General features: G+C 49.6%; 1 protein-coding gene and 1 non-coding gene across 4 annotated transcripts in view; both read right to left on the reverse strand.

The window, feature by feature from the left end:
* The window catches only part of TMTC4 (transmembrane O-mannosyltransferase targeting cadherins 4), a 58,593-nt gene extending 45,374 nt beyond the window's left edge, over positions 1 to 13,219 (reverse strand). For 2 of the 3 annotated variants that reach the window (XM_036893669.2, XM_057494401.1), the window contains exons 1-5: positions 13,060 to 13,218; positions 7,761 to 7,976; positions 3,961 to 4,076; positions 2,621 to 2,837; positions 391 to 478 (exon numbers count right to left, since the gene is read on the reverse strand). In XM_036893669.2, the coding sequence (XP_036749564.2) occupies positions 391 to 478; positions 2,621 to 2,837; positions 3,961 to 4,076; positions 7,761 to 7,922 (583 nt within the window). In that variant the 5' untranslated portion in view covers positions 7,923 to 7,976; positions 13,060 to 13,218. Of the gene's footprint in view, positions 1 to 390; positions 479 to 2,620; positions 2,838 to 3,960; positions 4,077 to 7,760; positions 7,977 to 13,059 lie in introns of all 3 variants that reach the window. The other variant, XM_057494402.1, reaches the window with a different exon arrangement.
* LOC118916758 (U6 spliceosomal RNA) lies at positions 3,628 to 3,733 on the reverse strand. Its single transcript, XR_005026525.2, has one exon. It is a non-coding gene; the product is annotated as a U6 spliceosomal RNA (small nuclear RNA).
* Positions 13,220 to 13,611: the final 392 nt, after the last annotated feature.

Here is a 13,611-nt window from a genome sequence, read left to right on the forward strand (position 1 = left end):
CAACGACTTTCGAACAATGGAAACACAAGAACCGCATGGTCCAGGTGCATATTCACAGCTACACGTTGCAGTGTTTTTCTTTTCTCCATGAGACTTTAATAAAAAATAACCAAACATTTCTTTTCCTCTACAGTTTTGCTATATATAAAGTCACATAAATCAATCACAGTTCTTTTACTACCAAGAATGAAGGAAGCTCTTGGCTTCACTACCCGACGAATGCTCCCATGTGAAAACTGATGCATGAACTTTGTATTATTAAGGAAAGCAATGGAATGAACACACATATCTAAAGAGAGATCTTTTGATTCACATTCCCTTAAAGGGAGAAACTTATACAAATAGATAATTTCCCGTCTCAAAATTACAAAAGGCCAACGTCATGCTTACTTTCTCTAAAGGCTTTACAGTAGCCAAGGAAGGAGAGCAAGAAGAACAGGGCGCCTAGGAGGTCTGCACGGCCGACCACACCAGCAACCTTAAAAGAAAGGGAAGGAAAAAAAAAAGATTTCAGTAAAAAAACACTTAAACAAATCCTAACTTCAGAAATACAAAAACTTCCTGGTAACTGGGAAGCAAAAACTTACTAGACTCAGCCATCAGTTAAAATAATCTGTGGAACTATCCCCACACGGTCTTGTCTTACACTCAGTTTTCTTGTCAAGTTTTGGTTTAGGACTGGAGTTAACTACTTCGGAGAGAAAGCCGAGTCGGTCTGAACCTACTGACGGCTATTCTGTGAGCCAGACAGTCAGCGACGCACGTGTGCCGGGACGGCGCTGTTACCCTGCACGCTGGGCCCTTCAGCTCCAGGCACCGGAGCTTCTCACGTCCCCACAGTGGACTGTCAACTGGAAAATGTGATCAGCTCACAGGGCACGACACTTAGAAAAGAAACTATGATCGGAAAGATGAGGGAAAGGCAGGAAATAAGTGGTAGAAGCCATCAGGCAGGTAGAGAAAGACACAGGAATAAGCGTTCGAAGCTCCGTCTGCCACCTTTTCCTCCTTTCTGACCAAAACCGATTCAGTGGGTTACCCTGGAAAGCCGAATGCTTTAAAAGTGATTGACAGGTAAGATGAGAACCTACCACTTCCTTCCCCGTACTTTCTATAGCTGATGACTACCCTTCCCTACTTTACCTTAGTGACGATGAAGCACTAGAAAATTTTTGTTTTATTTCCTTCAGACTGATCACTCTAGTAATTGTTCTCCAAATGTTTCATGGCATGAAAGACACGGAATTCCACTCATGCGTTATGGTCTAGTTTATGCGGCATTCTTTACTAACTAGCACCTGAGTGTCACATATATCAAAGCTTTACTGCGGTTCTCTAGATGTCACTTTAATGGCTGGTAAGTTTCTCTCTTCTTAAAGAGCATCTAGATATATGATACTGAGATGGAATAAAGACTCTTCTGTAAGTGAAGATAAGAGAATGCATACTGGTATGAAAATCACTGTATTTCTGTACAGCTGCCAAGTATGTATTTAACAATAGCTAAAAAGAATGCCTTGTAGGAGTCATTTCCCTCTACACTGGGTAGATAAGCAACGCTGAGGGTGATTATCTCTTTGTACTGTGAACTCCTGACAGAGGGGCACGTGGCAACCCAGTGTCACACCATCACTAAGACTCAACAAGCTGGTGAATACAACCTGTGAATACCACCTGCACGAAAAACCTTCCAGGAAGGAAGCTAAGGACAAAGGTTCAACAGATCTGGAACAAGTATGCCAGAGTGCTGAAGGGTCAGACGGTACAATTACTCCATGAACGAAGTGACTGCGTAATGAGAGTTCATAATCCTCTGGCCTGTGACTCAGTCACCGTAATATCAGGGCGGCCGCAGAACCGAACAGAGCCCGGCACACAGGAGGTGCGGCTCGCTGGGAGATCCCTGCATGCGCCCCCGAGGGTGCATCTACGAGCTGGGACAGACGGGCAGGGACAGCGGACACTGCAGCAGGGCAGGCAGTAACAGACGAGCAGCTGGGGCAGCGGGTCCTGTGGGCCTCGCGTGGGGCGATGAGAGGGAAGGAGGCGCGCCTTCCAGCTGCGGCCATCTACGGGGCCTGAGGGTGGCCGGAACCCCAAACCTTTACGGGGGACACAGTAACTGCAGCCAACCCAGAGCAGCTTATCCAAGGGGGTCCCTAGAGCAAGGGCGTCAGATGAAGCAGGGAGTAGGGATCTGGGGGTCAGAGGACAGGTTTCTTGAAATGAGTGAAGGGGAGGGAAGTGCTCCTGATATACACCAGAGATGGGGCCCAAACATCCAGCCTCCACCGCCTGCTATCTGGGTAGCTAAGGAACATTTAAAGACCTGCACTAAAATGAACTTTCAACATCATAAATTTATTTTTAAAATAAACATCCTTCCTTTGGCTAAATGGTAAAGACATTCCAAGTCTTTAGGCAATGTACAGTCTTCACCAACATAGGACTCTACATTTTTTTTAAGAGAGACCTGCTGGATCTACAAACAATTGTTTCAAATGCGCGGCAGGGTACAGCAGTGTGAGAATTCGAGGGAAGCCTGTTTAGGGAACGAGCCAACACAGAGACAGCTTCTTGTCCTTACAGAGTGTGGATGCCATGGGCAGACGGTACTTACACACTCGGTGTGCACGGGATGCACGGCGAACAGCAGCGCAGCCAGCAGAGACGATCTGGGAGCCAGGTTTAATCTCCGGCCTTTACTGGTATACTGCAGGCCCCCGAACAGCACAGAGAAGACGTCCACCATGAGGACAGAGATGCCACCATGCAGGAGGATGTTGACCACATGGAAACTCGTGGGGTGGAAGCCTCCAGACAGATAGTAGTTAATCCTGCAATTAAGGGAGGGCACGCACACCAGATGCGCTGATGCATGTGACCTAAAGTGCAAACTGTCACAAGGAAAAGGCTGGGGAGTGAAACTATTAAAGAGGAAGGCTGTGTGCAAATTGGGTAAAAACAGTGTCAAGATAAACAATCCCTCTCAAGCTAAGAAGGTAAGAAGATAATTAACAGCAGAGGGAAAAATGGAAGATGAGGGCATCTCAGGGGAGTGAGACAGAAAATACTTGAGAGGAAAAGCAATAGGTAGGCTAGACAATTTTTTAAGTGCGAATAAGGCAAGACTGCATTCCAAGAAGATATAACACACCACACGTTACTCCTGGCTACCCTACTGGGACCTGGATTTAAGATAATCTCATAACTTGCTTATTCAAAAAGAGTATTCCTTGAGAGTTTGCCCACCAGGCTTTATCTAATGAAACTTTCTCATGTCAGGGAATTTTATTTCTGACTGCTTTTCAACTACTAGGGGTTCCAATTCATCACTGCCATGACCTGGGAGATCTATACATAAGTATTTAATGCATGCAAGAAACAGCTGTGATGGGAACTTTTCTGAGATGAGTATCTTTGTTATAATGCAAATGGAAGGTGAGACTATTTTTAGCTTCATTTTGTTTTTACATATTGACTTGGGAACAGTAGAAAGTTTTTACCTTATTATTTTTTTGTAGTGGGGAAAAAAAACACAATTTTATTAGATGTCACATGTTGCCTTAACTCATTTTGTTTCCTCGGTGTTAACCAGCAAAAGGTCTAACCTCCAAGAACTGTACAAGATACAGGCTGTTTTCCACCAGTTTGCATGTCACCCTTTGTGCAGGGGCCATGCTAATCTTCTCTGTAGTGTTACACTTTTAGTACCTGCACTGACAAGGCAGGCCCTGAGGTGACATGTCCTTATGCACATTCTGACTTCCTGTGACCTAACTCCTAATAGCTGGAATTAGCATGCACTTCTTGGAGATCCACATGACTGAGTGTTTACTCTTCCCTAGGAACCACTGATGTGACTCCTTGACACTGGGAACCTTGTCACATACAACCTGGAACAATATCACGCACAAGCCTTGGGTGACCCTACTGTACAGCCGTGCTGTCACACCTCACCTGAAGGTCAGCACGGTGAGAGGTCGGTAGGATTTGTGGCTGGTGTTGCTGCTCAGCCTGCTTCCCCAGAAGTCATGATGCCACAGGTCCCCAAGGGGCGTTTCTGCTCGGAGGTCCTGCAGGAACACACCGGAGCACATTCTGGACAAAGGAGGCAGGGCTCCTTCCTCTGCCTGCACCTAGGCCCTCACTGGGGGCTCTTGTGTAAGGTCCCTCACACCGCCCTTCTCCGTCTCTCGCACCAAGCCCGGGCCCAGCTGCTGGCATCACTCACAAAGGACAGCCAGGCCTCCTAGGGGGTCCACTGCACCTTCTTACATGTTCTCTGTGTTGCTCTCTCCAAAATGCAAATTGGGTCACCCCACCCTTCCTTGCTTAAAACACTGTAGTAGCTCCCCCACCTCAGAACAAAGCTGAGGTCCTGAGGTGGATGCCACAGCTCACAGGCGCTACAGGCTCAGTTCACAGACTCTGTGCTCCTGCTGCTGGCCTGGGTCGGGTACCCACAGCTCCTGCCGGCCCCCTCCCAGAGACTTCGCACGGGCAGGCCTCCACCCAGACGGCCACCCCGCGACTGTTCACAGCTCAGCTCCTCCCATTGTTCACATCACATCTTGGCCATACAGCTACGACCTTTCTGAGTTGATGCAAGTCCCCTTCTGTGGGTCTTGGGGCATCACAGTGTCTGGCACACTGGTGATGTGTAATTTGGAACTATTATCTGCCTGTCCCCTGGACAGGGGCTCCACGAGGTCCGGGCCACGTCTTGTTTGCTGGCAGTACACAGAAGGTGCTTAATCCATGTTGAATGAATGAGTGGACCATATACCTAAATGAGATCATTATTACCCTCTCTCACATCCAATACATAAGGCGATTTCCCAAAAATATCCAAGTTAAAAGATAAAACTGGATAGGTAATTTATTTTGGTACTGTATTACAGATGCTTAAAAATGCATTTTTTTTTTACATTTAAATGTGAAATTAGATTGCTAAAACTGTGTCTAATCAGAAAGGCAGATATAAGGCACTATGGAGTAAGTAACAAAACTGAATATTAAGTTTCTCTTCAAGGCATAATTAAACAGGAATATTTTAGGGACTGGAAATTATAATATGCTAAGTACCACATGTGTATTGGCCAAGACTCTTTGTGGCAGTAATGAAAACCAACCCTGATTAACGTAAGCAGAAAAGGAATGCTTAATGAGGCTGCAAGCATCCCTGACCCCTGGGGGGCTGGAAAACCAGGTTTGGGGCTGTGCAGCCACCAGCACATGCACAAATCACCCCCTCAGCCACCTTGCTGAGGCTGCCCGGCTGCCTCCAAACCCCATCCTCTTTGCCTGACTAGCTCCTGACTCCCACAGTGGGTGCACCTGCCGGTGAGCATGTGCCTTGGTCTGCACCCAGACTGGACGCTCTTCACAGCTGAGGGCAACCAGAAGGTGACGGGGAGCTCCAACGGAAGCAGCGTGTCCACCCCTGGATGGCCTGAAAGAGCAGGCGGGGTCCAGGCCCACGGGGAGCTCGTTAGTTGTCACTCCCTAAGTCCCTGCTGACTCAAAGGGACAGGCTCGAGGACAGGTGAGGGACGCACAGCGCGTAGCCGGGGAGCCACGCTGAGGCGAACCCCCTTCCAGTGGGTATCAGCTGCAGAGGCCTGGAGCCTACCGGCCCCCCTCTAAGACTCAGCAGGATATTTTGGGGAGGTCAGGTGAACCACCACTAACTCAGTCTCCTCAGCTGCAAAACTGGAAGTCCATCTTGTTTTGCATTGTCCAAGGACCTGCTCAGCTGCAAAGGTGTTGGCTGGAGGATCCTTCCCTCCGTTTGAGCAGAAAATGAACACCAAGGAAGCTTTAAATATTTGATTCAGTGTAGCCTACACACAGCAGGGTGCGCCACAGGTAGAAAGGTCAATGTTTCCTCATAATAATTTATGGAAAAGATGTTGTGTCTGATATTCCTGCTAGCTTCACTGGCTCAAAGAAAACCATCATCTCAATGGAAGAAGGCAACTCCACAATACAAGGAAGCATCTGGAAAACAGTCTTTAACACCAATAAAACCCAATAACAGCCTGTTTCACATTACCGTAGGCTCAGTGCCAATGAGCAGAGGAGTGCCTTTCATTAAACAGGAAAGGAAAAAAGGAGGGCTAGCAAGTTAACAAAGGGGTCCAGTGTGATGCTCCAGAAAACACTGCCAAGAGCACGTGCAGGAGAGCCACTGAACGGCTTCGTCTGCTTTACTCCACACAGAAGGAAGGAAAATTACAACCAGGCCATCCCATATACGAGAGAGCTCATGTTGTCTCCAGCCTTGCTCACCAAGTTCTTCGAGGTAGGTTCTGAGTTAACGACGTTATACATCTCTCATGTCATAAAGGTGGAAGGGTCAAGAAACTCTCACCGAAATGAAGAACAGAATTAAGAAAAACAGTCATATCCTCATATCCTTGTTAGAAAAGCAATTCTGTCGCTAGTAAGCCACCAATGTGACATCTTTGCTTAGAGCTCCAGACTTCATCTTCTTTTAAGCATAGCTTAAAAAAGAAATGAAACAAACATCTGCAGTAACTGCTGGGTGAACTGGAGGAAAATGACAAGTTGGAGAACTTGAACTGAAAACAAATCCCAACCATGCTGTGGTCTATGCCCTCAAAACAGAGAAAATCAATTACAGTATGTTACAAATAAAGTATGTATCCAAGTCATGCCCCCGACCCCTGCCCCACAGAATACATTTGTCACATAGAAAATTTTTCTCAACATTGTCAATATGAAAATGACTTTTTCCACATTTGACAGAATCCATGACTTCAAAATTTTAAGAGTGTTCAGCAACAGTGTTACAAAGAGTTGGTACAATTGCTTCTTCTAGAGGAATGACTGCTCTCCTCCAGGCTCCCTTCACGTTCAGGCACACACAGAGGATCTGCAGAGTAACCGGATTGTTCCGAACAAAAGCTCCGACCTGTGCCATTCAGCCCTCTTTTTCCTCTGGGCCCTCCCTGTCTCCTGGTTTCTCCTTCAGACTTCCTTTTAGTTTGCTTAAACCTCTTTCTTCCCGTCCCATGAACCTATTTCTTCTTCCCCATCTCAGTTAGTGAGTGGAAGAGGGTCTCATTTTCCCTGCACCGGTACAGCACCCACTGGTGAGCAACACTGGCTGGCATTTTGCAAATTCGGCAAATTTGAATCTCCAAACACACACTGAGCAGGAAGCGCAGCATCCACGGGCACCACAGCCCTTGCAGCAGTTGTGGGCAGGCTGTCCTGCTGCCATCAGCAAAGGGCAAAGAAGAAGCCGGCTCACTGCCTGCTGCCTAGGATGCGCCTTTTGGCAGGCGATCAGACTTGACCATCACTGCAGCCAATGCATGCTTTTTTCAATTTTAAAAAAATAATTCTGGCCTAGAGCTCTGGAAATTTGTAACAAGACTGAAAGACTTAGTCTGCAATGCCCTGCAGTACCCTTGCTGTGTAATCCTAGGGTACCCATCTCTGAGAGTGTGGCCTGGGGCCTCATACAGGATGTGCAATTGAGGGTAAAGCTTGAGGCAATGCAGAGGTTGGAGACCCTGCTTCCAATAATAAAAGGGGCCCCAAATCAAGGAGATGGGATATCAAGGAGATGGCCCTTAAAAGAGACGGGACCTCTAAAACACAACTGGGGCCCAGGCAAATGGTCAACCAAAGGTTCACGGAGAATAATTTAACATCAACTTAGATTGTTTTTGAGATGCTGGCAAGTGGTTAACATAAGTTTACCAAAAAGGAACCGAGATACAAACCTTATTGTTAATAATAGCTTCAGAGTCATCAAAGACGAAATCTCCATCGTAGCTCCGTGCGAAACACAAGAGGGAAACAAACCCCACTACCAGCTTAGCCCAGGAAGGAGGAAGGACAGAAGACGGAATGATGTGATCCAAACTGGCGTCCAACTCGGCCATTTTGAAAGCTGCAGCCTGCCAGCCTCTGGCTCCAGCATTATGCTGGTTAGAAATCTGCAAGAAAAATGACATGATAGAAATACTCATCCACAAGTTGTTAGCAAGTTTCTGCAGCAGGCATATTTAACTTAAGTGAATAAGAGCCAGTCACTTATGTTTCGAGTTTACAGAATGTGATCATTCAAAACTTTAAGTTGTGTTTTTCAAACTCTAGTGGGCAGAAACATCACCTGGGACACATGGAGGCTCTCCTGGGCCCAAATGCGACTTATTAAGTCAGATGCCTTTGGGTTTCTGATACTGGATTATCTTGAGAAATACTGATTCAAAGGGGTGCTACAGTTATCAACCTGTAAGGCAAATAGTTCTTTATAGTCCTTGAACCCACTTACAAAGTAAAAAAAAAAAAGTTATCATCTTGCTTCATCCAATCGAGAAAAACTGGAATTCATTGTCGGCACTCAGCATCCTGCATGTGGGGAGGTGGGTATGAAACGCAGTCCTGATGCTGAAAGAGCTTTTGGTCTGCCTGGTGGACTACACACTCATGCTAATTAGATGAAAAGCTGGCAGGGAGGAGTTTAACAGAGGTGAAAGGCCGGGGGCAGAGCTGACGGCCAGCTGAGAGGTTCACGTACACACAGGCAGAGGAAGGAGAGAACATTAGACCACTGGACTGACTGCTTTGGGACAGTATCTTTTTCCAGAAAGGGCAGAGCTGTTTCCTAAAGGAGAAGAGAGGAAGCTATTCCACATGAGGACAGGACCTTCAATACTGGTGAAAGAGGTAAGTTAAAAACATGCACTTATTTCTAACTTTTCTTTTAAGCAGGCAAAATGTGAAAGCCAGAAACATCTGTCTCTCAGCCTTGCCACGTATCAGTTCTGTGGCCATAGTCATGTGACCTGCCTTCTCGGAGTCCACTTTCTGTGCCACTCTGCAAAGCGTAAGAACTTCCTAGAGTGAGACTTGTCTAAGAGCTTTCTGCCTTGGGACTCATATAAATATCAAATGACTCCACAAATAACATTTTATCTGTCTCCATTCCCACCACTCCTCAGTAGGTATTTTCTTTGGATTTATCAGGATTATGTTTGGGTCAAACTGCTCAGGTTCCAATCCTGTGTAATTTTGGAAAAGTTACTTAACCTCTCTGGGCCTCAGTTTCCTCACCTCTAAAACAGGGATGATAACAGTGCCTACAGAACATGGTTGCCAAAGGGCTGAACAAGATAGCCACCTCAAGCGCTGAGAACCACCTCCGCCAATTATGAATGCTCAGCGAGGTGGCTACTGTCATGAGTACTTTCTTAACGGATGGTAAAGGCAGAGGCACAGAACTGTTTACTTTTGAAAATTCTCTTTCATATTTGGTGTATTGGTACTGAGGCTCTTGTCTTCCCTCCTAAGGGACCTGGCCCCCAGTTCTTTCATGCTGACATGGAAAAAAAAAGAATCCCAGTCCCTTGATTGGAAGGCAGTTTAGATGTATTTGTTTTGAGGTCTCCAAGGGAATAACCCAGATCATGGAATCAGTAAGTGAGCCACACAGGCCATCTGAGGTCACAGGCATCTTTTCTGTAGGCTTCTATCTGAGTGACTGTGGAGACGGACCCAACAGTCAACAGAACACAATATCCCATGATAACATTGTCTCTCTACAGGTGCTGAAAAGAGGTCCTGATTTACAATGCTTTAGAGGAAAGGCTTTGCAACTCTCACTGCTGGTCCCCTGAGCTTCTCCACCTGAGGGAATATCACAGCTACTATGTGCTGCCTTTGTTTCTTTTCCACTGAAACGATACACCCTTGGTTGAATCAAAATTATAGCTTCAAACACAACAGGTCACCATGCATACCCCAACCCCTCTGTCTATGTTTCAGCTACAGAAATTTCTCTTGCTACTAAAACAAAACACAAAACCAAAATAAATAAATAAGACTGTAGAGTTGGGAAGATCCTATGACTTAAATGGAAGAAATAAGTGTTTTTTGATTTAGAAAATTAATGTGGAGGAAAGCAGGTATTTTATACCAATTTAAAATGCATAATTGAGCTGTGAGCTGACGAATGGTCTCATGACTGATGTTGATGTTATCTGCTGTAGGCCCAAATATCTGAATATTATTTTAGAAAAGGTTGTCATGGCCTTAAGGAAGAATATTGAATCATCTGTGGTCCTAAATTAGTTGTCCTGCCTCCCTTCGATCACAGACTGTTTATAACACAATTAATAATTTCAGTACTCAGGCCCGCAGCCCAGATGTACAGAAGGCCGACCATGGACCTGAACCTCTGAGGCGCCCCGGTTGGCCTGGCCCAGACTCAGGGAGTCACCAGGACGTTTGAGCCCATCTCAGAATAATTGCCTTCCTCTCTTCCACAGCAGGGACAGTAGTGAACCTGGAGCCGCCCCGTGCCCTGCCCTCCACCTTACTGCTTCCGGCTGGCTGGCTCCCACCTCCTCATCGCAGCTTCCCTCTGAGTCTCCAAGGTTCTCACTTCTTCGCTGTCCCTGAAAACGCTCACAATTGCCCTGTTCATGTAAGGCGTTATGGTTACTGTGTACAGTGGGATAGTTCAGAAAATACTGCACATGAGCAAATGCAGTAACAGCTACAATGTGTTAGGAACCCATGCAAAGCTCTCAGTGTCCAGCCCAGGAGTTAAAAGAACAGGCTCTGGAGACAGATTTTGATCTGTCACCTGCATGACCTTGAGCTATTCAGTCTAAGGACGAGTGCCTCATCAGCAGCATAGGGTATACTACTTACGTCAGGGGGTGTGGTAAGGACTGAAGGAGAGAATGGATGGGAACAATCAGTTCCTGTTATTATTTTGGAGAAACTAGTTCCTGGTACCTAGACCCTGACTGCCTGTCTTGGGAACAGGATGTTGTCATCGGTTGTTAATTCCCATGGCTGGGCTGACCAAGGGCAGCAGCAGCCCATCAGGTGACCTGATGCACCTGAGAGAAGGGCACCCTTGTTTTGGGAGGACCCAGGGCACTGCTCCCTGGCCAGGCGTCTCCATGTCCTGCATACACTGCACAGCGTGACAGAGAGATACCATTCCCAACTCCCCTTTCTCCAGCAGTAAATCGTCTTTGTTCTGCAACGATCCTGGCTTGGCACAGGAGTAAAAGAAGCCTTGTGAGCTTGAGGTGGTACAGAATCTACTTTTTTTGATACCCAGGTCATGAAACAGGAAGGCGCACATTCTGTTTCTCTTGATAAGCCCTTGAATAGGGCTGCATGGCCCTATCCTCAACTCCAGGCGATGCCCATGTCCTTCTGGGCAGTCCAGGCTCCTGGGCATCCCTGGTTGGTAAATTCATGCAGTATTAGAAGGGAGCCTCGCTGAGGCCTTGGGCTCAGTCTAAGCAGCACTCCAGCCAGTTTTACCAGAGATAAAGCTCTGCTCTGATCCCTATCACACTTATGTACTGATTTTGCACTGTGTTCAGAATTAAGTGGCCCTAGCACTAGTTGAATTTGGAAAGAAGCAGAAGTCTCTATATTCTCAATTTCTCAAACTTCTAACATCAAGCCTCTATTTTCACAGGGCCAAAACAAAGTAATCAATCGTCAGTGGAAAGGTAAAAAAATCCCACCCCCAACAAATAAAACAAGTCAGTGAGCTGTGATTGCTGGGGACCCAATGACAACGGACACAGCAGCCTGGCCTGCAGCGAACGGGAATGGGGAGACCAAGTCTAAATGATTCACCCTTAAAAGAGCACCACACCTACTATGGAATATTCTTCCACATGCACTGAAGGGCCTGCTGGCCTCTGGCTGGCCTTTCTACCTCATCAGTAATAATCCACCCAGCCTGCTGCCCTGCCAGGCTGAGATGAGACAGGGCCTCTGGAAATCAGATTAAACCTCTACACAGTCATTTCTGACCCAGCCTCCGGAGACGTGAGCTGCTGCACCTCCTTGAGGCCCTCAGGCACGGGAGGGTGTCACCTCCTCAGCCCTCCACCACGCAGGGCTCAACAAAATGTACTCAAAGCATCTTTCTCCTGTGATCGCCATCCTGGTTTTTAATTTACTGACATGCGAGGGCCATTCCTGCCAAAAGCAAGAATGACTTGTGTGTAGCTCAACATTCACAGTTGTGTTATCCTAGAAAGTTTCCAGCTTGCTAGCTTGCAGTCATTTTTCCATCCAAGTTAGCCAGTCACTGCACCCCACGTCCATCTGGGGTGCGCCAGGTGCGGTGGGGACTGCAGCGAGAGGGGACAGGCAGGGCCCACTCGTTACTGTAACTATTTCTCAAGGAATTCTCCCCATCCATCTGCTCTCCTAGGGAAAAGACAGTGTGGGCTGATTCACAACAGGCCGGCTAGATCTTTCCCCTTAACTCCTCCCTTCTTTTGTGTGTGGATAAAAAAAGAAAGAAAACACACAGCCCACAGTCACAACATCAACAAGGCCAGAAGCCCCGCGGAGTTCGCCGGAGGTGAGGCACTGGCGGCTGCGCCACCTGCTCGGCTTTCCCAAACTCCAAGCCCGCGCAGGGAAGGGGCAGCTCGCGGCCCAGGGCGCCTGGGCCGGTGACACGCGGCCCTCCCGCCGCTCTGCTCGGCAGTCAGCACGGAGTCGCTGGCACTCGCGGCGCGGCAGGGGAGACGCCTTTAACTCAGGGCAGGCGGCCAAGCGGCCCGGCGGTGCCCAGCCATCTCGGGCGCCCCGGCCAGCTGGCGGCCAGGCGCGGGGTGGCGCGGGGCCCCGCGGCCAGGTGGCCGCTCCCGCGACGCGCTGCAGGCGCTTGGTGCGCCCCGGGTCGACGGAGCGCCCGCGCAGCGGGGAAGGGCAGGGCTGCGGCGGTGACCGTGCCCCGGGAGAAGGAAGCACAGGAGCCGGGCGCGGGCAGGCGGGGCGCGCACACTCCACGCCGCCTCCTTTGTCCCGCGTGCTGCTTACAGCGGGGCGTCAGGGGCCCGCGTCCTCCGTGACCCGGCTCGGCCCCTCTGGATCCTGGAGCCAACTCCTCCTGCAGCGCTGCCGAGGGGCCCGGGCTGACCCCCGGTGGCAACGGGGATCCCGCGCCCACTCCGCGCCCCACTCCGCTCGTCCCGCGGCGCGCTCAGCCGCGCTTGGCCCTGCAGGGGCCGCCCCGCGCATTACCTGCAAGGAGCCCGAGCGGCGGCCGCATCTCCCACCCGGGGGCGGAAACTCCGGCGGCTGTCGGGCCCGCCCAGAGCAGGGCAGCGGGAGGGACCCCGCGCCGCGCCCCCGCCCGAGCCGCGCGCCGCCCGCAGCTCGCCACGCGCGCCGCGCTCACACTCACTCTCCCGCGTCGGCCCGCCCCCTCCTCGCGCCCATTGGCTGCTTCTACCGCCACTTTCACGCGGCCGCTGGTCTCTTTTGAGCCCACTGGCGGACACGGCGATGACGTCAGGCCAGGAGGTGCTAGTAGGGCGGCGAAGGCGGTGCTGGGCCACACGGACCCAGCCGGCGAGGAGGGTGTGGAGCTGTGGGCGCGGGACCCGGCTGGGCCGCGCGGGAAGGGGCGGCCGGCGCGGCCCGGCGGGCGGGGTGCGGGGTGCCGAGTCTCCTGGCTGCCTTCCGGGCGCGGCGCAGACTCCAGGCCTGCATTGCGCTGGCGCCGCGCTCGGCGGAGAGACTGCGGCGTGTCCGCGGGAAAAGGAGCCGTATCGGAACAGCCAGAACTCTAGA

This window comes from Manis pentadactyla, chromosome 17 (assembly GCF_030020395.1).
Source record: "Manis pentadactyla isolate mManPen7 chromosome 17, mManPen7.hap1, whole genome shotgun sequence".
NCBI lineage: Eukaryota > Metazoa > Chordata > Mammalia > Pholidota > Manidae > Manis > Manis pentadactyla.